The following is a 24,994-nucleotide window of genomic DNA, read 5'->3' as shown; positions in this document are numbered from 1 at the left end:
CTTAATCTTTGAAGCCCTAAAAGAAAATTTGAAGAAATAAGTTTTTTACATTTACAATCGACAAGTTTAAAAAGGACATATTTGTGTCTCTTGAAATGTTAGAAAATGAAAGCGAACTTTAACTGTTGAAAAAACCCTCTGGTATATGCCGCTTCCTAGTAAAACCCATATAGAATAAAGCCTTGGCTATTGAAGTAAATTACGGGAAAGTTTTAGCTCTGGGAATTAAATACAGCCCTGACACTGGAGTAAGCAATTTGAGAATTTCACTTAATAAAATGTATTCAAATTAGACGGCCCGCTGAAGGAATTCATACTAAACAAAGTTTAGTGCAAAAGGACTACTTACTGTTGCTAGTAATATGTTTTTACAGTGAAAATGTTATTTCTAGCTTTTAGCTGTGTTGGTGAGAGCCGTAAATAACTTTTTATATGACGACTGAAAAACGTTTGTTCAGCCACATTGCCGCAGCGAAATCATTGAAACTGTCATCGCTTGATGAAACTCCGTTACCACAATGGTAAAATAGTTTTCTTCAGGGGGAAAAAGCAGAATTAAAATGCATTCGAAACCGTTTACTTCGATTTTGAATTTGTTTAGTTAAGATTTCAAGCCACCACAAGGTCTTATGACTTCTACTGACCCACGAGTCGGTTACATATGCCAAGGTCACGTTAGCAAACTGTCACGAAATACTCAATAGCTTCTGTTTTCGGTCTTTGTTTTGTTGGTAAAAAATACATACAATTTTCACAGAACAGACCTTCTTGCTTAATTTGATTTATATATTTGTATTGGTCCAGACACATGCATATGCTGACTTGTTGTAAAAGACATTCATCACAGTTTTTGATTCAGAGTGAAGGTATAATATTTCCCAAAATATTTCAAACACAAATGTTTCCTTAATAAGTTCGTTATTCCCGAATTTACCACCTTGCAACAATCCCTACAGCAAAATAAAAAAGCATAAAATTCAACTTTATAGCTTGCTATAGTTTTGTTTCGGATTTGTTTTTTATCATTTTTCCTCCGAAACCAGGATCCCTAGCCAGGTAACTAGAAATTCTCAGTTTCATTTAGAGCTTGTTCACAACACAACTTCAAACTTGAGTGTGCTTATCGCATCCTTGAAACCTTCGAGACCTCCTCAAAATTGTTGAAAAGCCTATTGAGGCTAATAATAATCTTTGAGTTAAATTTGACCAATTCACGCAGGGAGCGCGAGAAAAAGAGAACCACTCCGCAGGGCTGAATACGTGATGTGGAGTGTTATAAAATTCCACATTCTCGCGCGTAACGCTTTCTCTAGAGACCTCTAGAAATGTTGTTTAGTGAAGAAAAACAAAGTTATCTTTGGTTAACTCAGAGAACTTGCAGAAATACCTCCAGCCTGCATAGCAGGCGTTTATCAGGGGCACCCAACGACGGTTTCCCCCCGAATTACTTTGAAAAGACTTTTTAGGCTATCCAGAGTACTTTTAGATCTCTAGAAATGTTTTCTAAGTGGCGCTAAGAAATTTATATTTGTTCGGTTAGGGTATCGGGCATCCTAGGGTAACTTGAGTCTTTTCGAAGTTACGAGGGCTTCAGTGTTATTTTCCCGAACATTTTAGCAGCAATTCAAAGTTTTCCGAAAGTGATAGTTTTTCGGTTCCTTTCTGCATGGCATTTTCGATTCCGAAAATTTTAGGCTTCCTTTCTCTACGAAAAACAACCTAACCTGGGGAGTGAAATGGGAAAAATGAACTTCAGAAAATCGGAGGGAATTTATTACATAAGCTCCGAAAATTGTGTACATGAATGGAACGGTCATCTAGAAATTTTTAGCCTTCCTCAAGCTATAGAAAATCCTAGGCAATGTTTGCTTCTCCGAACAGATATTTCACAGGGTGCCCCTGCTTTATGAGCTAGGCTAGGCGAAAGCGGCATTTTGCGCGAGGCGCGAAACTCGACGAGAGGAGGAAAAAATAAAGCTTTATCTTTTTTTATCCCTCGTCTCGCGCTTCGAACTCGTTTCGCGCTTTGAGCAAATGCCGCGTTCGCCTCGCTTGGCTCATAAAGCACCTGTTATGCAGGCTAGAATACCTCTTCACATTAATAAGATAAGGTGTCATTGATTTGTTAGAGCGGGGAGAGACATTTATAACGTGCAAATAGTTACGAACTGAAAGGTAACTGACTGATTTGTAACAAGGACTCAGCCTGACAAACAAGAAATGATCTCACTCTCCGAAAAGGAACGCTCTTTTAAACATAAACAAACTTCAAAAATAAGCAAAGAAAGCAAAACAATGAACAAAATAGATTTTTTCTTGACTTAGTTATTCCGGCGAGAACAAATGGTGAATGATTCACTTCTGGAAGCAGCCTCTGAGGAGAAGTGAGAACACCGTTTAGGCAGAACTCTGCACTTTGTGTACTTTACTAGCCTGTTCACAGACTCTCTTCATTTTTAGATGCACGTATAAAAAAGCGCGTTCCGCCCTCTCTCACGGGCAATCGCTTATCTTGTGCGCGCACCAAATTCCCAAAACAGAAAAAACGTCTGTGAGCAGCATTTCGTAATACTAGACGGGAATAATTCAATTAAAATGAAATCGTAGAGGCACGTGCAATAGTAAGTTGCGAGACACTTCGTGACAATATATGAATTTTATTCCAGGAGCATTTGACCTGGAAATGTTATATTAATATTGTTCCCAGAGTCGAATATTTCTACACTGATGATCTATAAACAGACGTAGGGTTGTACATTTTTTCATTGGGACAGCTGTAATTGTTTCTTAATCTGTTTACAATGTGTACAAAGTATAGTACGTACAGTCGTATGTGACAAGCTAGCGTGACCAATCTCTGCGCGTTTGTTAAATTATGCGTCATATGATCTTGTTATCCCGTCTAGTATCTGATTTGTTCGCTCAATAAGAGTAATACTCACCTTGTTAAGTGTGTGGTTTGAGCAGTGGTTAATTTTCATCATTGTATGTTATTTTCGGACCAAAACATAATCGGGTTTCATTATTACAGAAGCGTCTGATGACGCGTAATAAGCGCTGCGTGGGAAGTGTTTAGATAGCTCAAGCGCTGAAGTTGCTGGACACATTTTGGTCGAAATCAGTTATGGATGAGTTGCCACAAACAGATTAAGAGATGGATTTAACTTCTCTCACAACAAGCAATGGTAAGTTGTTCGTTCAACAAAACTTTGCGTTAAAAATATGAATTCATTCAGCGGGCCGTCTAATTTGCATACGTTTTATTTAGTCAGATACTCAAATTGCTTACTTTAGTGTGAGAACTGTATTGGATTCCCAGAGCTAAAACTTTCCAGTAACTTAGTTCAATAGCCAAGGTTTTATTCTATATGGGTTTTACAAGGAAGCAGCATATACCAGAGGGCTTTTACAACAGTTAAAGTTCGCCTTCATTTATTAACATTTCCAGAGATACAAATTTGACCTTTTTAAACTTGTCGATTGTAATTGTTAAAAACTTCTTTCTTCATATTTTCTTTCATAAAATTAAAGAGTAAGTATGTAATAATTCTCGGCTGAAGTTTTGATGTTAGGGATTGTTTCTTATGCGTTCAACGTTTTCTCGAAGTTGCGGTCGGATTCCGTTGTTTTGAGTACGAAAAACCAGCAAAAAAATCGATTTTTCAAACTTTTAGTAATTTCTCCCGTACAATGAATCCCTTGAACCCAAAACTATTTTTTCTTGAATTAGGGTACTAAAAGGGATGTTTTGGCAAAAGAAAAAAAAATTCGATTTTTTCACGAGTGTCTTGCGATTTTCGATTTTCTGGGAAAATGGCTCTTAAAGAGTTACATTTTGTCTGTATTGTTTCCACAGAATGCATTTTTCTTGTAGCGAAATTTAATAATATGCATCTTGTCACATTTAACATCTTCAGACGTGACAACCATTAACTACGGAGCAGAGGTCATGTCGAGCGAATTTGCGACGCGATATCTGATATGATGATAAAAAATGAAACACAGCCGCTTTGGGATTAAGAATTAATTTTCATTTTGTTGATCATCGAACTGTTGATCATCGTGACTTTTACTGACGGTACGGAGGCCAAAAAGTGTTAAATATGACCGAGAAATCCTGCTGTTTGCTGGGGCCTGATATGGTTGGTCGGGGCTTGATATGTGTCATAAGGTTGGTAACGTTCCAGCCTTATATGGCTCACCCGCTGACCAAAAAGCCCAAGGACTCTGGGTAAGTGAGAGCTATCTATTCGATCATGGAAGGAATGTGGTCCAAATTTATTGTTTCCTGGATCATTTTGCGATATTAAGGTAAGTTGACATACAGTAGTTGTTTTGAAACACAATTTCGACAATCACTTGACATATAGCCACTGAGCTCATAAACGGTTTAGGTGACGTTTGAGTGTCTCAAAAGACGATTCTCCTTTGGTGCTTTTCGCCTGCGCTTATCAACATTTGCATATTTTCGCCAGCCGCTAGGCTAGTGAGAGAGAAACTAGTTTAATTTAGTGATACAAAGCATCAAATTTTAAAACAATAAGTTCACTGCAGTATTGAGAACATTTTTTTGTTTGTTTCTGTTTTGTGGTCAGTAAATTACAGACTAAAGACTGCAGATTGCAGTTTGGATATTTAATGAAATTTAATAGGTATGTTTTACTTCCCGTCAAATATATTTAGCTAAATTTTTAATGTTCTCGATGTTTAACTTACCATAGTCCCCACAATCGCTTTTCCAAGAATCCCAGGCCGAGAATAGACATTTTTAACACTTGACCTTGAAGATTGTTTTTCAGGGGAAGAAAAGTGTTGATTGATGCACAATATTTTAGCCCCAAGAAGAATTTTAGAGTGCAAAACAACCATAACATCTAGAATTTTCGTTCCAATTATGCAAATACAAAGTTGTTAATTTTTTAAGAGAAGTGGCCGCATGGAAAGAAAGCTAGTCGGTTAGGCGATTTACGGGCTTGACACATCGTAAGTATGTGTCTGTTGTTATCAAGTTTCATCAGTACGTATTTGACAAATGGGCTTTTTTGTTGTCAGGCTGCATGTCTGCAGTTCTGCAATCTATATCTTATACCTAATCGGTAGTCTCTCTGCTTGATCTATACATCAATGCTGCCCCTTCGATAACTGTTGATAAAGAATAATGCGTAAAGATTACTTTTAGCCGACAGCACGTGCTTTGGTGCTTGGATTATTTTGATTTCTATCCGAGAAAATAACCTGATTCTTAAAAAAAAGCATGTAAAAATTTTCTTCCGACTTTTCTAATTCCTTGTGCCTTAGCTGGTTGTGAACATCTGCAAAAGAGCCAACCAAAGACAAGAAAATTGTTTTTCGCTGGGCTTCTTAATATAGGATGAGGACTAAAAACTAAAGATTGTGCGGATATTTTTGGCCATATTATACGTAAAGATGCGTTGATTATGCGGAAATTTGCAGCGAAAATAAAACAATTTAAAAAATAGTAATAATAATTATAATCCATGTATTTACATGCCTATGGTAAATCAGGACTCGAAATTGCGACCAATGAGCGACTGATTTTTTATTTATTTATTTATTTTTAATTATTATTATTATTATTTATTTTATTTTTTTTGCCTTTGCGATTAAAATATCTGGAGGAGTGGCCAAATTGCGACCAGCTTTCGCCGTTGAAATTAAAAGGTTAACAGTTGCATTTTGCTAAAATGAATAAACCGATTAAAATTTATTTTGTTTCTCGTCCTGAATTTTGTTTCGATTTGGACATATAGGACAAAATTGTAATGTGGTTGGACCGCGATCCATTCCCCTGATCTTTCACCACTTTTTTTCCTATTTTCACTACGATTATAAATGATACAATTTAATTTGCGATTATAACTTGCGACTGAATTTTCATGTATCTTGTAGTTGCGACAAGATTTTTTTTTTTCGATCCCAGGGTATGTTATGAAATTTTAATTTACAACACGGTTGAACTAGTGTCCAGGCTTATTGAGAAAAATGCGTGGAAACTACTTACGACCTTTCATCTTGCGAACCGAACGGCATGTTGACTTCAATGTTCAGGAAAAATAAGCTTTTCAAAATAGGCAATCTCTTTGGCTTTTATGTTTGTGAGGATGGTAAGCTGCTGCTTTATCTCTAATATCAGACATTTCTCGTGTTTTATTGGGAGGATGCGGATTTTAGGGAGTTACCGGATCCGCATCGCCGTATCCTATGAGATGCCATGTTTTGATGGATAATTTTCATTTAATTCAAGATTTAAAGGATTAAAAAAGTCAGCACTCAATCCTAATCCGATTTCAAAAGTAAGAACGTGCACAGACTGGAGATCAGTTTGCTTTTTGCCTTATCCACAATTGCAAATGGCAAATCTATTTCCGACCACTTTTCTTAAGGTGACTGGAACCAGTTTCACCACTTTAAAGTGCTGCTATGATCAAATTTTTATCCCTTGAAGTTTTAGGTTTCACTGTTGATTCCAGAAGAGTGCTCTAGAGATAAGGAGCGGTAGTCTACTCGATATGAGTACATATAGATTTTAATACAGTTCTGTCTCGTAGACCAACAAACGTTGATCCACTCTTCAGTTAAGCTCCATACACACTGAAGCATCGTTAAGGTTTACATCACTTCTCAACATAATCACACGACATTATTTGTCCGTTATCGCGAGAGAAGCGCATTTGAAAATTTGAAAGATACATGCGCGCCCTTATGATTGGCCGTTCGGTTACAATTCAATTGTATTTAAGAATGTAATTTCTACGGTGTCTGCAAGTTGAAACCAGTTCGTTGCGCTTGTTCAGCGTCGCCATTTGGGGATTCGTTATAATAAAATATTTATCTTCGATACATAAATTACATGGTTTACTGAGGTTTGAATACGCTCTGGCTTTTGCGAGGATCTTCCGGGACACTGTAAATTCTTCGTTCTTTTTCTTGGGAACTGAAGAAAAAAAGCGAAGAATTTACAGTGTCCTGGAAGATCCTCGCAAAAGCCAGAGCGTGTGTCTTTAAGCCTCTAGAATAGAACTTCCTTACGTATCACAAAGAAAATAACGTTTAGACAAAATAATACTTTTTTGACATTTAAGGAACGTTAAATTGCTGTTAATTTTCATTATCATAACATAAAGACTGGCCAAACAGGAACGCTTTAAAAAACTGACATCTTGGATTAAAGAGTGTTTTTCACCGACGGCGTGATCAGTGCATTTACAATACATACTTAATTGACTACTCCATGTATGGGGTTATGGGGTTTTCAGGGCCAATGAAACACAGTCAACGAACACAACAACAACTGTTAAGAATCCCAACTGGCCGAAGGCAAACCAGTCGGCTATTTACAAGTCAGGCCGGGAAGTTGAACCAGTGGCTACCAGAAGTAAATTCAAGGAGTCGCCACAAGGAGTCTTGAACACGGGAACTCCGGATCTCAAGGGAAGTGTCCCAACCACTGGGCCGCACTGCTTCCTGCCTTTCTTGTCTACAGCTTATAGACATTGATTGGGGGGTTTTCACGGACCTTTGGTTTGCTGGTCCCATTCGCGGGTCAAAATGAAACCGAGTAGAGTTTTCAGTATACATCTCTTCTAGTCAGCCCAACCAGGGAGAAGGAAGCTACGTCTATCATTGTGCATGTCCATACGGTTTGTATCTGAAACAATAAGGAAACAAAATATTGTTTTCTGATTCGAATTCCATTTTCGACTATGAAACTGTTGTTTGGACAACTTTCAAGTTGTAAACTTGCAAAGTTTTTCTCTCGTTTTTCTCTACAGAGTATGCTTGGACGTTAACGTTTGTATCCATTGTATTGACAAGTTTCCAGCATTGCAAATTTTGATTGTAGCAGCCATTAGTCACTGGCACGGTTGCAGCTCGTATCTGATTTGTACATCCATCTGTGCAGAAAGAACCAAGGACTAACTCGTTCCTAACGGGACAAAAACCCAACAGCACCTTAACGACATCCCAGACGAGATGATTCGAGGTGTTTTCCGTTACATCAACTTTACATGCAGTTTGCTGATTCCTTTGTTTTGTAAGTACAGTTAATTACGATCACTGCTCTAAAGTCGTTATTACATTCAAGTGATGCTTGAATAGATGTTTTTCGTATGTTTTTAAAATTATTTCCACTGAGACTTTAAACCAGAAAACGTCTTATGCCATACAATACATACTTAATTGACCACTTCCCAAAGAAGCTTTTCAGGGCCAATGAAACACAATCAACGAAACAACAGAACACGACAATAACAACAACGACTGTTAAGAATCCAAATGGGCAGGAGGCAACCCGGTGGGCAATTTACAAGTGCGGCCGGGAAGTTGAACCAGGGACTACCGGGAACAAATTCAACGAGCCGTCAGAACCATTCTTGAACCCGGGAAGTCCGGATCTCACGGAAAGCACCCTAACCACTGGGCCGCAGTGCCTCCTCCTTGAATCTAGCATATTTGGGAATCTAGAATATTTGTGCAAAAAAAAAAAACAAAACAAAAAAAAAGAGAGAGAAAACAATTGATAATAAGCAAAGGATCTCCTTAATTCCTTAATTTGGACACCTTTCAGTGCACAATTTTTGCGATTTAGGAAAACGTCCACTCACAGTCGCCAAAAAAGATCAGAAGTAATGCGCTTCGAAAACAACACAGAAACGTTCTTTTCACTTATAACCAACGTAAAATCGTTGTTGAATATGGTGCGACTAATTTCTGTCTTCGGAGGGAATATGATACAAATTTTATTTGCCTCTGACGCTGTGAAGCGCCTTGAAACCTTGATTTTATGCTGTGACACGCCCTGAAACCTTGTTTTTTATTTTCAGTTTTTGATTTTTTACACGGATTACAATTTGGGAACGACAAAACCACTGTTGCTTTTATTGGATCTAACGTAACGTTGACATGGAATTTGATTCTTACTGCTGAGGAAAAGAAAGAGGACTTGGAGGTGTGGTTCGGTACGTGGAATAAGAATTATCACTTCGTAGAGTCATTTCTTAAGAAAATCACTCTGGAATCAAATGGAACGATGCATGATCAGACAGTCAACAGCACATTGGCATGGCGCTGGTTTTGGACGGGTGATATTTCTCGAGATTACACTGTCGCTTTCCAACTTACAAATGTTCAGCCCAGTGATGCAGGAGATTACGGGATCCGGGTGCGCGTCGATCTTCATCCTCCAAGTTTTGAGTCACAAGGACCGTTCTCTCTTGTAGTTGAGGTAAGGAAACCTTCTTGTTTAGGACATAACTTTCTGTGATTATCGAGCAATTCTGTGATTATCAAGCAGTTGCAGACAACCTCGAAATAGATCCAATCTTGAAAGTCCCTTTTGAACCTGGACATTTTATAAGCTTCTTTGTACGCAAAATTGTTTACCTTAAAATTACCTCATATTTGCAGGAAAAAGAAGCGTTTCTTCCTTTTATTCTCTTTAAATGCAACTTTTCGGTTATGAATTCGCTGAACCTCCAAAAACACCCTCAAGTGTTTCTTTTAATAGCTTTCTCACAGAATTTCCATTTGCTTTGACATGCTAGTTACTCCTCAAGGTGGTACAAAACGTGAAATGTTTGCATTTTTTTGTAAAAATACAGACGACAGTCTCCATTGAAATGCCAAAAAGAGCATTTATTGGCAAAGGTGCCAAAGCGAACACCATTGACATTTCTTCTGTCACTTTCCATACGAACAAAAAATCCCAGGTGAAGAAAAAATTTCTGGAATCAAATTTCCGAAACTCATTTTGTACACCTGGCGAGGTTCATATATGACGTTTGAAACATGCGAACAACAAGAGCCATTTTATGTGCTTTTCACTTTTTGAATTATTAAATCTCCGTATAATCTTTTCTTGTTTGTCACAAATATCTAACAGTTTCTAAATTTATAATATATATATTGTTTGCATTGCTTCACTCACAAACAAAACGCAACAATACTCAAATACATCAAGTAGGAAAGGGAGTAGAGGAAGCAAGGGAGAGAGAAGGCAAAGCATGAAGGAGTCCGTGATTTATATCAAAGCCAAGTATTGTTTTCGTAGTTTATTTTGTTCCATTTTTCCACAGGATCCTCCGGTCAAGCCAACAGCAGATGACAGTATGGATTCGTAGTTTTTTTAAAACTTAACTTGTAGTCAAATGGGATAAAATCAGTACAGACCTAAATATGGGGGAGTGAAGCCTAAACCACAGTATCCAGGTCTTGCAGGTCATTTATACGCAAATTTACATTCCGGGAGGGTAGGGAAAAAAACTGCACTCTCAAGGCAGACCCCTATTAGCCCAGGACTTTGAAACCTCCGAAGGAATACTGCTAGTTTATGCTTTAGAAATGTGATGATTTTGTGCCAGACAATGACATGGATGTCTAAAACACTGTTTTAATTCTATATTCAGATTCTCGAAATATCAGAATAGAAGTGGTGGAAGGTGACAATGTAAACATCACTTGTCGCCTAGTCTTTGACAGAACGCCAGTTGTTATTTGGTTGAAGGACGACATTCCCGTACAAAAAGTACGTGACGTGGTCCTTGTCATTGAAAGTGTGAACAGATCTCAGTCAGGCAATTACGCATGCTTTTCAGTCAGCCATGATGAGAACAAGACGTCTGCGATCACTGCTGTCAATGTGTTGTGTGAGTACTTCTTCAAGTCAATCTTAAAAACAGATCAAAAGATCGGAAATGCCACGAAAACAATCCTTGCATCCCTCGTACTTATCCTGCCTACTTTATGGGTTCAGTTTAATTTGAAGAATTCCTCACTGACATTCCAGTTCCCCAATGTATGTAGAAAACTACTTCGAAATTCGAAACATCGAGAAAATATCGCGAGGAGATCTGACTCAACATACAATTAGTATTACTCGGTCACCCCATATATGACGAAATCATGATCCATTTTTAATTTTAACTGGACTCGATGTTGACAGGCTAAGAAAATACGGTCTTAAAGTCAGCTGAGCAACGACTTTGTGGGAAATAAGTGTAACGCTGGAGAAAAAAAAGAGGAAAAAGAAAAGAAAAAAAAAACATAGAATCAAGTTGAGGTTGTTTTTCATAGTTCACAGGGAGGCCTTTTGCCTACATGGTGGCATTCCTCCTTCAACATACCTAATCGACCACTCCCCACAGTGGTCTGGGTCTTGAAACCCGGGATCTCCGGGTTTCAAGGTGAGCGCCCTAACCACTGGGCTTGATGCACTACTTTCTGAACATAGTTACAAGTAAAACATGTAAATAATGATTCACGTTGACATATTTTTGTTATCAAAACAAAACGACATCATCACTGTCAAATTTCATTGTGATAATCCTTACCCAAACCTGGAATTGGTTGTTGCATTAATTCAAGACAAATAAAGAGGATTGTTCATCACTTGGGTTGGAAATGCCAAGGAAGGTCTCTATGTTTCCTCAATTCTTTCAGCCTGTCACTTTCTTTAGCGCTGTAGTTTCGAGAAAATGACCAATTTACTTTCCAAAGCATTTAACCCTAATGCCACAGCTCATTTTTTTTAATCCATAAAAAAAAAAAAACTAAATAAATACAAAAGAAAAAAAAGGAAATATCAAACGGTAAAAACGAACAATAAAAAAGATAAAATCCGACGTTTCGGACTAGTCATGACTTCGGTACCCAGGAAAAATCATATCAGATAATGCAAATTACAGCATTTAAAGCGATTTTTGGCGCGAAGAATTAACAAATGTGTGAAGATTATAAAAATACTTTCGCACGGATGAAGTCGTATTGCACCTTGAGATTTGGCTGTAAAGCTCTTATTCTCGAAATATCACGATGGAAGTGGTGGAAGGCGACAATGTAAACATCACTTGTCGTCTAGCCTTTGGCGGAACGCCAGTTGTTGTTTGGTTGAAGGACGACATTCCCGTACAAACAGTGCGTGACGTGGTCCTTGTCATTGAAAGTGTGAACAAATCTCAGTAAGGCAATTACGCATGCGTTTCAGTGAGCCATAACTAGAACAAGACTTCCGCGATCCCTACGGTCAATGTATTGTGTGAGTACTTCTTCAAGTCAATCTTTAAAACACGTCAAAAGATAGGAATGCGCAAAAAAATCCTTGCATCTCACGTACTTAATTTTGCAAGTTTTATGGGTATAATTTGATGAATTCCTCACTGGCATTCCTGTTTCATGGTGAATCGAAGTTCGAAACTTCCAGAAAATATCATTTGACACACAAATAGCATTAATCAGTTACTCCATCTATGACGAAATCAAGATCCATTTTAATCTTGACTGGATTCAGTGCTGGTGATCTAAGAAAATACGGCATGACAATCAGCTGACCAACAATTTTGTGGGAAATAAGTGTAACGCTCGAGAGAAAAAAGAAACATATTATGAAGTTGAGGTTGTTTTCCATAGTTCACAACGAGGCTTTTTGCCTGCGTGGTGGTTTTCTTCCTTCAACATACCTATCGACCACTCCCCACAGGGGCTTTTCAGCAGGGTTTCACTGGCAATGAAACGAAATCAATGAAACAACAGAACAGAACAAGAACGTTTTGAGAGATCATCCCAGTTTGCCGGAGGCAAACCAGTTGGCTATTTTCAAGTGCAGCCCAGAAGTTGGTTGAACATCAAATTCAACCAGTGGTCCGGGTCGTGAACCTGGGATCTCCGGATCTCAAGACAAGCACCCTAATCACTGGGCCACATAAACTACCTCCTCAACATAGTTACCAATAAAACGCGCAAATTACGATTTACCTTGACTTAGGTTTTTTTCATCAAAATGAAACGTCATCAGCGTCAAATTTCATCGTGGCAATTCTTACCCAAACCTACAATTGGGTGAAACATAAATTTAAGGCAAATTAAGGTGACTGTTCCCCAACTGGGTTGGAGATGCCAAGGACGGTCTCTGTGTTTCTTGAATTCGTTCAGCCTTTCACTTTCGTCAGCCTTTTAGTTTCGAGAATAGGACAGCTTACTTTCCAAAGCATTTAACACTGATGCTTTGGTTCAGTTTTCTTTGCAATTCATTAAAAAAATAATAATAATGAATAAGAATGAACTATCAAACAAAGAATCGATGCCTTTGTTGAAAGATCCCAATGAAATACCCAATAAAATACCTACACTCTTTTTTTGTTTTAATAAGAATATTGTCTTTCCTGCCAAGGTTGAATATTTTTATTTGTTTGCCGATTTTAAGCTAAGAATACTCTTGTGTATATTCTTAGATTACAGCGTATGACATTTCGAGTTTAGAAGATATTTGGGGTATCAATTACAATAGTTTGGTGTCTGGATCTGTATCGTGTTACATTGCGCACATGCTCCGTCGCTTTTGATGTCGTCGTGTCTAACGACACTCGGCCGATTTGGCTTTAAAAGAAACAATCCTTTACTCTTTGGAAAAAGAAAGAATTTTATACTGTTTAGTTAAAAACATTGAATTGTATTGTAATTACAAATTTGCACCACACAAAATTATATCCATTTCCAATCTCAGGCTCTGGTTTATTCTTAAAATAATCTTAAAATTTCGCAAATTTCAGCCTCGATATTCTCATAAATTAGATTATTATAAAATGAAACTGAAAAGAGTGTAACCCCAAAAATGCCACTTGGCGAAATGTTGGTTTCTTTAAAGACCTTTCATGGTAGAGAAAAAACTCCTTGGGCCTAAGTGAGGGGAGTCAAAATTTTCGTAGCTGTGGGTCTTCATAGTTTCTCTTCATAGTTTCTCTGTCCTTTTTTTGTTTTCAAGAATTTAAGAGCCATTTTCCCAGAAAATCGAAAATCGCAAGACACTCGTGAAAAAATCGAATTTTTTTTTCTTTTGCCAAAACATCCCTTTTAGTACCCTAATTCAAGAAAAAATAGTTTTGGGTTCAAGGGATTCATTGTACGGGAGAAATTACTAAAAGTTTGAAAAATCGATTTTTTTGCTGGTTTTTCGTACTCAAAACAACGGAATCCGACCGCAACTTCGAGAAAACGTTGAACGCATAAGAAACAATCCCTAACATTAAAACTTCAGCCGAGAATTATTACATACTTACTCTTTAATTTTATGAAAGAAAATATGAAGAAAGAAGTTTTTAACAATTACAATCGACAAGTTTAAAAAGGTCAAATTTGTATCTCTGGAAATGTTAATAAATGAAGGCGAACTTTAACTGTTGTAAAAGCCCTCTGGTATATGCCGCTTCCTTGTAAAACCCATATAGAATAAAACCTTGGCTATTGAACTAAGTTACTGGAAAGTTTTAGCTCTGGGAATCCAATACAGTTCTCACACTAAAGTAAGCAATTTGAGTATCTGACTAAATAAAACGTATGCAAATTAGACGGCCCGCTGAATGAATTCATATTTTTAACGCAAAGTTTTGTTGAACGAACAACTTACCATTGCTTGTTGTGAGAGAAGTTAAATCCATCTCTTAATCTGTTTGTGGCAACTCATCCATAACTGATTTCGACCAAAATGTGTCCAGCAACTTCAGCGCTTGAGCTATCTAAACACTTCCCACGCAGCGCTTATTACGCGTCATCAGACGCTTCTGTAATAATGAAACCCGATTATGTTTTGGTCCGAAAATAACATACAATGATGAAAATTAACCACTGCTCAAACCACACACTTAACAAGGTGAGTATTACTCTTATTGAGCGAACAAATCAGATACTAGACGGGATAACAAGATCATATGACGCATAATTTAACAAACGCGCAGAGATTGGTCACGCTAGCTTGTCACATACGACTGTACGTACTATACTTTGTACACATTGTAAACAGATTAAGAAACAATTACAGCTGTCCCAATGAAAAAATGTACAACCCTACGTCTGTTTATAGATCATCAGTGTAGAAATATTCGACTCTGGGAACAATATTAATATAACATTTCCAGGTCAAATGCTCCTGGAATAAAATTCATATATTGTCACGAAGTGTCTCGCAACTTACTATTGCAGGTGCCTCTACGATTTCATTTTAATTGAATTATTCCCGTCTAGTATTACGAAATGCTGCTCACAGACGTTTTTTCTGTTTTGGGAATTTGGTGCGCGCACAAGATAAGCGATTGCCCGTGAGAGAGGGCGGAACGCGCTTTTTTTATACGTGCATCTAAAAATGAAGAGAGTCTGTGAACAGGCTAGTAAAGTACACAAAGTGCAGAGTTCTGCCTAAACGGTGTTCTCACTTCTCCTCAGAGGCTGCTTCCAGAAGTGAATCATTCACCATTTGTTCTCGCCGGAATAACTAAGTCAAGAAAAAATCTATTTTGTTCATTGTTTTGCTTTCTTTGCTTATTTTTGAAGTTTGTTTATGTTTAAAAGAGCGTTCCTTTTCGGAGAGTGAGATCATTTCTTGTTTGTCAGGCTGAGTCCTTGTTACAAATCAGTCAGTTACCTTTCAGTTCGTAACTATTTGCACGTTATAAATGTCTCTCCCCGCTCTAACAAATCAATGACACCTTATCTTATTAATGTGAAGAGGTATTCTAGCCTGCATAACAGGTGCTTTATGAGCCAAGCGAGGCGAACGCGGCATTTGCTCAAAGCGCGAAACGAGTTCGAAGCGCGAGACGAGGGATAAAAAAGATAAAGCTTTATTTTTTCCTCCTCTCGTCGAGTTTCGCGCCTCGCGCAAAATGCCGCTTTCGCCTAGCCTAGCTCATAAAGCAGGGGCACCCTGTGAAATATCTGTTCGGAGAAGCAAACATTGCCTAGGATTTTCTATAGCTTGAGGAAGGCTAAAAATTTCTAGATGACCGTTCCATTCATGTACACAATTTTCGGAGCTTATGTAATAAATTCCCTCCGATTTTCTGAAGTTCATTTTTCCCATTTCACTCCTCAGGTTAGGTTGTTTTTCGTAGAGAAAGGAAGCCTAAAATTTTCGGAATCGAAAATGCCATGCAGAAAGGAACCGAAAAACTATCACTTTCGGAAAACTTTGAATTGCTGCTAAAATGTTCGGGAAAATAACACTGAAGCCCTCGTAACTTCGAAAAGACTCAAGTTACCCTAGGATGCCCGATACCCTAACCGAACAAATATAAATTTCTTAGCGCCACTTAGAAAACATTTCTAGAGATCTAAAAGTACTCTGGATAGCCTAAAAAGTCTTTTCAAAATAATTCGGGGGGAAACCGTCGTTGGGTGCCCCTGATAAACGCCTGCTATGCAGGCTGGAGGTATTTCTGCAAGTTCTCTGAGTTAACCAAAGATAACTTTGTTTTTCTTCACTAAACAACATTTCTAGAGGTCTCTAGAGAAAGCGTTACGCGCGAGAATGTGGAATTTTATAACACTCCACATCGCGTATTCAGCCCTGCGGAGTGGTTCTCTTTTTCTCGCGCTCCCTGCGTGAATTGGTCAAATTTAACTCAAAGATTATTATTAGCCTCAATAGGCTTTTCAACAATTTTGAGGAGGTCTCGAAGGTTTCAAGGATGCGATAAGCACACTCAAGTTTGAAGTTGTGTTGTGAACAAGCTCTAAATGAAACTGAGAATTTCTAGTTACCTGGCTAGGGATCCTGGTTTCGGAGGAAAAATGATAAAAAACAAATCCGAAACAAAACTATAGCAAGCTATAAAGTTGAATTTTATGCTTTTTTATTTTGCTGTAGGGATTGTTGCAAGGTGGTAAATTCGGGAATAACGAACTTATTAAGGAAACATTTGTGTTTGAAATATTTTGGGAAATATTATACCTTCACTCTGAATCAAAAACTGTGATGAATGTCTTTTACAACAAGTCAGCATATGCATGTGTCTGGACCAATACAAATATATAAATCAAATTAAGCAAGAAGGTCTGTTCTGTGAAAATTGTATGTATTTTTTACCAACAAAACAAAGACCGAAAACAGAAGCTATTGAGTATTTCGTGACAGTTTGCTAACGTGACCTTGGCATATGTAACCGACTCGTGGGTCAGTAGAAGTCATGAGACCTTGTGGTGGCTTGAAATCTTAACTAAACAAATTCAAAATCGAAGTAAACGGTTTCGAATGCATTTTAATTCTGCTTTTTCCCCCTGAAGAAAACTATTTTACCATTGTGGTAACGGAGTTTCATCAAGCGATGACAGTTTCAATGATTTCGCTGCGGCAATGTGGCTGAACAAACGTTTTTCAGTCGTCATATAAAAAGTTATTTACGGCTCTCACCAACACAGCTAAAAGCTAGAAATAACATTTTCACTGTAAAAACATATTACTAGCAACAGTAAGTAGTCCTTTTGCACTAAACTTTGTTTAGTATGAATTCCTTCAGCGGGCCGTCTAATTTGAATACATTTTATTAAGTGAAATTCTCAAATTGCTTACTCCAGTGTCAGGGCTGTATTTAATTCCCAGAGCTAAAACTTTCCCGTAATTTACTTCAATAGCCAAGGCTTTATTCTATATGGGTTTTACTAGGAAGCGGCATATACCAGAGGGTTTTTTCAACAGTTAAAGTTCGCTTTCATTTTCTAACATTTCAAGAGACACAAATATGTCCTTTTAAACTTGTCGATTGTAAATGTAAAAAACTTATTTCTTCAAATTTTCTTTTAGGGCTTCAAAGATTAAGAACGAAATAATATTCGCCTGAAGTTTCGATGTTAGGGATTGTTTCTTATGCGTTCACCGTTTTCTCGAAGTTGAGGTCGGATTCTGTTGTTTTTAAGCGCGAAAAACCAGCCATAAATCGATTTTTCAAACTTTTTGTTATTTCTCCCGTACAATGAATCGCTTGAACCCAAAACTATTTTTTCTTGAATTAGGTCACTAAAAGGGATGTTTTGGCAAAAGAAAAAAAAAATCGATTTTTCTACGAGTGTCTTGCGATTTTCGATTTTCTCGGAAAATGGCTCTTAATTAGATTCCATTCTTAATTTCGAGCGGAAGAGTTATCTTTTTTTTCAATTTCCACTTACTCAAAATGACGAAACCGAATTGAGAGTTGGCCATAACAGCGAAATTTAAGCGTTTGCGAAAGAGATCGATAGTTGTAATAGTATGAACTTCATTTAAGACTTCTATATCGCTAGGAAACTACAGTGTGTGATTGGGGAAACTGAACATAGAAATCACATCAATTTAATTCAAATTGATTGTTTTTTTAAGAAGAAGGGAAACTGACCAGAGTACTGGGAGAAAAATCTCTTGAAGCAAAGTAGAGAACAAACAAACTCGACCCACTACGATGCCAAGTCGGGAAATCGAATCCGGGCCTCATTGGTGGGAGGTGAGGCGCGTGTTCTCTCCACTGCGCCAACGCTACCTCCTAAGTTTAGCAAGTAAGAATTTCGCCTGATCATTAATTCTCCACCCAAATTAAGTTTCGGTATTAAACCATCATGTGAATAAAAACTTTAACAAAGAGTAAATAACGTTGACTGTCATCTTTTCCAGATGCACCCAGCATACTTGCGTCACCCAAGGTTGTCTCCTTAACTGTGAATAAGGGAACTAAGAAAAGACTTAGGTGTGAGGCAGATGGAAGTCCTACACCGCAGTTTGTTTGGTACAAGAACTCCGACATTATCAGCTCTGGTTTTATTAGTTCAGGGAATTCGAGTATTTTGACTCTGCATCATGCAGGTGAAGAAGAATTTGCTCGCTTTGTGTGCACTGCGAGGAACAGAATAGGATGGGACGCATTGACATTCAACGTGTACCGCGAAACAGGTAAGTCAAAAAACTTCACTAGAACAGACTGTAATCCCTAAAGTTACTTCTAGTTTTGGGCCTTACTATATGGAATATTATATTTCAGTAAAAACCATGCACAAGTGAATGGTGTTTTCCGTGCATTCTGATTGGCTAGCTCGGAGAGGAATACTTGCTATTCACCTCTGAGGAAACAGAGAAAAACAAAATGGCTTCCCGTTTCTCTACGGTGATCTTGGAGCAAATTATTCAACTTGCGTGGTATACTTTAAAACTAATCAGTAATGATTCCAAGTTCGAGTGAGGCCTAACACTACTGTGAAGTTTTTTATACCCAATTATTCCATCAGAGATTATTCACTTTCACCTCGGTGAATAAATGTTAATTGCTGAAGAATATTAATTTGAAATTATATCTCTTTCAAAAATGAGGCAATGCAATAATTGATATCCACAACGGCTCTCAATATGATTTTCTTTTTGAACGCTAGACCGGCTATTCGAGCTATCGGGTTCCTGATGAAATAAAAAGCTTTTCATTTCAAGAACCAAAGGCGAGTGATTTGCACTCTTTTCAACGGCCCTTTGTCCCGGTTTCACTTCGGATTCTAGTTTAGCCTTTGCTTGAACAGTTTTTGTTTTTCTCAACTTTTCTGAAAACGAGTTTTAGCGAGACTGTACCAGAGCTACAAGACAGTATTAAAAATTAAAAGAATTTGCTCTTTCATGCACGTCCTTAACCATATTTCATCAAACGACCAAAAATTCCTTCTTTTGGGCTCACCGTACGAGATGAGCCCATCTCGAGTGAGATGTTACACTGACCAATTCATGGCCAGCCAAGAGGTTTTAAATCCTGCAGAGACGCCCAGCTACCCGCCAAGAACCTTACTGTCTGGCATATGTGTTACAACAAACATGCAAAGAACACTCCTGGAACACCAAAATTTGTTGTCGGCTAAGTTCAATCAACACATTTATTCCTAATAATAATAATAATAATAATAATAATAATAATAATAATAATAATAATAATAATAATAATGATAAGGGTAATAATAATAATGATAATGATAACTAATTACATGATTTGTTTCTTGCAATTTGCAACTGAAAAAAGCTATTGGCAGCCGTCACCGCCAAAAATACAAGCCTAGTTAATGCTTAAGAATAAACCGGAATGGTTTAATTGTCCTTTGTAGAACGTTTTATCAGAATTTGAAAAGATGTATTTAAAACACAAATGGACAAGTCACCTTTAGTGAAATAAAATAAACAAACATTAAATGGTTTAGACGATTCACAAACTGTGTAGATACCCTTGGTGAATTGATTCAGTGAAAACACGAGTGGTTAAGAGTGGCTGCCTGTAAAAATCAGACAAATTCTTAATTTCGCGGCAAGGGTCGAAAATTCGATTTGGCTCATATTTTCATGGTAGATAGGCCAGGGCATGACAATAACTACTGGACAGTTTTTTCGGCAAAATATCCTTTTATTTGAGAGAAATATGCAAATTACCAAATTCCGTTAAAATCGCCATGTCACGCACCATTTTATTAAACAACTTTGAGAGTCTCGCATGCAAAACGACATTATTCGTCCGTCTTTAGAACACTCAAATATTTTTGTGCAATGTTTAAATGTGTGCTTGGTCGATTTTAGTGAATGTTGTGCTGTCGTTTTGGGTGGAAAATGATTAAATTTCGAAGACATGTATTTCATTCACTTAAAAGTACTTCGTAAATATAGTTAATTTTCATCATGTGCGAAACCTTCAAATGGACTAAGCTTCTGCTGGTTGAATCGTAGAAGAATGGTCTACAGATTCCTGTAAAAATTTCTTTGGGCAAATGATTGTGAGCGACGCGAGAGCTTTTCAAAGTACGTTAAAAATGCAAATATTTGCCCTTCCGTCGTCAAATATCAATTGACTGGTTACCCATATATTTTAGCATGCGCCACATGACTTGACCCATATTAACTTGAAATAGACACAGAGATGATAATTTTGAAATGCTCTAACCTTATTTGCTGCATAAGGCAGATCCAAAAGCCGATTTAACGTGTTTTTCCCGCGATTCGGCACATATAAAGCAGTACAGTTTCCTTCTGTTTACACAATGTCTGATCTACATCGCCAACTGTCATCGTATTTAATGGTCAAATACCATATTCCGGCGCATCTGATCGCCACGGCATCTAACTCAGCAACGGCTGAGTCATTTGTGGATAGTTGCTTACTTCGCACAGCACCAAAATACTACCACATCTGAACGATTGCTGCTTGACCTTGAATACTTCGCAGCGGTTCGTCACATGTTTGTCACGCAATGCTGTCATCCCAGCTTAGAGGGTTGGGGTAGGGCAATTTCTATCCTGATATATACGTAACCAATTTGAGCACAAAATCTTGTTGAGTGGGAAGAGAGTAAATAAAAGAATATAAAGAATGACTATTTTCCCTTTGTCTTCTGAGTTGTCTCCTGTTGTCATCTCTTACGCGACCCGCTACCTACATTGCGTAACACTTTCGGCTTAAACTTTCAACTTCGCAGAATTTGTTTTCGAATACTCTCGCGACAGTCGGAGACTTTTGTGCGTCTTTTGCAAAGTTTTTTTTTTACTCAAATAGGCCACGTTCGATATCAGTCAATATTCTTACTTGCTCTGAGGCTTTAGGGATAATTATATTGTAACTTTTTAAAGTTTCTTTTGTCTCTAAATTCCCGAAAGAGACTGGATACAAAGAAGACAACACCAAATATGAATGTTTGTCCTGAAAGCCTTGGGGCCATGTTAGAATATTGACGTGGCATATTGCTTTTCGCAACATACCGGTAATCATACCGTTACCCAACCCCGGTACCAAACGCATCATCTTGCGCGCGCTCTACAACAGACATTTTTTTAAAACTGACAAATCTTCACAAGCCTCTCCCCAATTTGCAGTTCTTCTTACGCGTTCGAAGTCACCCGATCTCCGCACGGAAACAAAATGTCACAAATTAATGCCTGAAGCGTTTTGTGAGATTCCGCCATAACAATTCAGAGCTGATGAAGGAAACCTAGTACCTAGGTGCACTGCTGGATAAAGAAGGCGTGGCGACCAAAGACATACAACAGAGACTAAGTAAAGCCAGACAAACTGTCTACAGGTTGCGAAGAATTTGGGACTGTAACGAGATTAGCAGGAAGACGAAAGTTCAATTGTTCAAAACAATTGTCAGAGCAGTTTTGATGTATGGCTGCGAAGCTTGGAAACTCACGAAAACAGAAGCAAAGAAGCTGGACGCTTTCCAATACAAATGCATGAAACGCATACTGAGAATAAGATGGCCACGGACCATCTCGCACCAACAAATCCAGGAGACCACAGGAGTGAACAGAACGAGTGATGAGATCAGACGCCGAAGATGGAATTGGATCGGGCATATATCTAGGAAGAACAGAGAGGAGCACTGTGTTACAGCATTGGAGTGGAGGCCAGAGGGGAGGAGGAGACCAGGTCGACCAAAAACAACATGGAGGAGAATGGTTGAAGACGAAAGACGAGTAGCTGGGTGGCAATCATGGACGACTGTCAGAGATTTAGCAGCAAACCGAAGTGGATGGAAAGAGAATGTCAAAGCCTTATGTGCCTTATGGCCGAAGAGATATAGAGATAGAGAAGGAAAGCCATACGAAAGACAAAGGAGACATTGGACTAGACCGGGAAGAGCTAGCGCGTGGTGGGACTTCTTTGTGAATGTAGTGGTATTAACTGAACATTTATTTCAAATGTGCACAATCCTAGGTCCAACTCATTCTTATCGTTTTCCAACGTTTTAGTTTGGACAGATGAAACCAATGGGAAAATTAAACGTTAGTGTGGGCGAAAATATTTTGCTTCGTTTTCTTCGAGATAAAAACGCTTAAGCTTTACTGTGGAATAGATAGTAGCGTAGCGAATCAAAGAATTGCACGCTAGCCCAGACTAAAAACGGATGAAGATTCAATAAATTGTTTCACTTATTTTACATGTTAGAGTGCCCAATACAAAATATGGAAAGCAAAATACGAATATATCGAAATCAAATATTTATATTTGTTTTACATTTTTTTTATTTGTTTGACTTTTTTATTATTATTATTACTATATACCCCTACCGGTGTAGCTACCTACTAAAATGATAGCATTGCGTGACGACCAAATAACGAACGCTGCAAGATTGTGCTGCGGGCGCCGACACTCTTGGGAGCAAAAAAAGGTCGCAATCAAATGTAATATTTTGGTCAACTTGGTGTAGTACATACAACGCAAACAACTATCCACGAATTGCTTTGCAGCTGTTGACTTAGGTAGATGCAGTGATGATTATATGCCGCGAAAGAAGATCACAGATTCATGATATTCGAGCACTGATTACGTTGACAGTTGGCGATGTGCATTAGACGTTGTCTAAACAGAAGCAAACTTTGACCGCTTAATTAAAGGCGACGAATCGTGAAAGAAACACGTTAAATCGGCCTATGGACCTGTCTCTTACTGCCAATAAGGTTAGAAAATTTCGAAATTATCATCTGTGTCTATTTCACCTTAATATGGGTCAAGTCATGTGGCGCATGCTAAGATTTACGTGTAACCCGTCAATTGATATTTGACGACGAAGGGCAAATATTTGCATTTTTAACGTACTTTGAAAAGCTCTCGCGTCGCTCACAATCATTTGCCCAAAGAAATTTTTACAGGAATCTGTAGAACATTCTTCGGCGATTCAACCACCAGAAGCTTAATCCATTTGAAGGTTTCGCACATGATGAAAATTAATTATATTTACGAAGTACTTTTAAGTGAATGAAATACATGTCTTCGAAATTTAATCATTTTCCACCCAAAACAACAGCACAACATTCACTAAAATCGACCAAGCACACATTTAAACATTGCACAAAAATATTTGAGTGTTCTAAAGACGGAAGAATAATGTCGTTTTCCATGCGAGACTCTCAAAGTTGTTTAATAAAATGGTGCGTGACATGGCGATTTTAACGGAATTTGATAATTTGCATATTTCTTTGAAATAAAAGGATATTTTGCCGAAAAAACTATCCAATAGTTTTTGTCATGCCCTAGCCTGTCTACCATAAAAATATGAGCGAAATTGAATTTTCGACCCTTGCCGAGTTGTGTTTGATAATTACGGGCAGGGACTCTTAAGTGTTTAATGAAATGGATCAGTCACCTTATGCAATCATTGCAGTTAACACAGAATTGGTCAGTGCCAAAGACCGCCGGTGTAATTATCCTTGTCAAAATGACAAAGTCAAGTCTTGAATGGATCAACGTACTTTGACATGATTTTCAGTGAAACGGCAAACGGTCCAGCTTACCTTGCATTGGTTCAGTGATGTGACAAACGGTTCAGAGCAGTTTGAAATGGTTTATTTTATCTGTAAATGGTTAATCGTGAACTGCAATGGTCTAGCATAACATTGATCGGTTTACCATAATGTCAAACGGTATAGCGTTACCCCAAATGGCTTAGCGTGACGACAAATGGTTTAGTAAAAAGCGAAATGGTTTAGTGTTGAAGCAAATGGTTTGCGCTGGAACCGCCAAAAATACAAAAGTGAAATGGACAAGAGTAAAATTGAATCAGAGAAATGCGGCCAATACCAGCTCTCTTAAGTTGCCTAAGCAAATAAATTCTCTGTGAGGCTTTCGCAGAAATTTTTTCAACATGGTCATGCTACTTTAGGTCATCCCTTTTTGAAACACCTATTATTTTAGCCGATTTAACGATTTCACAAAATAACTGGGAGTTTTGCCAATTTGTTCTCCATCATTCACCATCGTCCAGATGTTTTAGTTCAAGCATTGCCATGAGTTCACTTTATACTGACAGAATTTTTGCTCGGGTCGGAAACAGTTATAAATATGTAAAAACAAAGGGTTGGGATTAGAGTTTGCCAATTATGGTTGTAGAGTTCATTAATGCAATAGCTGTTTCGTTGGAGAACTCACTCAAAACAATACACTGAAAAGAAAAGTTGAGTTTTCTGAATTCTTTTTTTTGATAGGGCTCCAAGAACAAAGACCAGGTAGGTTTTTTAAAGTGCTGTGAGCTTCTTTGTTCCTTTGAAAGATCTTTATTCCACCGTGTAGTCTGTTAATAATCAGTATGTGAGCAAAAACTTGATGGGACTTCACGGGTGTCTACTCACGCAGTTCTTAACAGGATTTTTTATGTGTTCAAGAATCCAGGAAGTGATTATGTATGGCTGGATGACCTAAGTGTTTTAAGGCGAATGATCCGGCGTATTGGA

At 37.9% G+C, this 24,994-nt stretch overlaps 1 protein-coding gene across 1 annotated transcript in view; it reads left to right on the top strand.

Annotated features, from left to right (window-relative positions):
• Nucleotides 1–2,773: 2,773 nt before the first annotated feature.
• Nucleotides 2,774–24,994, top strand: part of LOC137989422 (limbic system-associated membrane protein-like) — a 23,192-nt gene continuing 971 nt past the window's right edge. The window contains exons 1-7 of the mRNA XM_068835248.1: nucleotides 2,774–3,185; nucleotides 7,794–8,056; nucleotides 8,847–9,247; nucleotides 10,098–10,128; nucleotides 10,428–10,667; nucleotides 18,428–18,703; nucleotides 24,749–24,769. Of these exons, the coding sequence (XP_068691349.1) occupies nucleotides 7,996–8,056; nucleotides 8,847–9,247; nucleotides 10,098–10,128; nucleotides 10,428–10,667; nucleotides 18,428–18,703; nucleotides 24,749–24,769 (1,030 nt within the window). The 5' untranslated portion in view covers nucleotides 2,774–3,185; nucleotides 7,794–7,995. The remainder of the gene's footprint in view (nucleotides 3,186–7,793; nucleotides 8,057–8,846; nucleotides 9,248–10,097; nucleotides 10,129–10,427; nucleotides 10,668–18,427; nucleotides 18,704–24,748; nucleotides 24,770–24,994) is intronic.

The sequence above is a fragment of the Montipora foliosa genome, unplaced genomic scaffold (genome assembly GCF_036669935.1).
Source record: "Montipora foliosa isolate CH-2021 unplaced genomic scaffold, ASM3666993v2 scaffold_458, whole genome shotgun sequence".
NCBI classification, from domain to species: Eukaryota; Metazoa; Cnidaria; class Anthozoa; order Scleractinia; family Acroporidae; genus Montipora; species Montipora foliosa.
The sequence above is the reverse complement of the archived record's forward strand: the minus strand, read 5'-3'. Positions and strand labels throughout refer to the sequence as shown.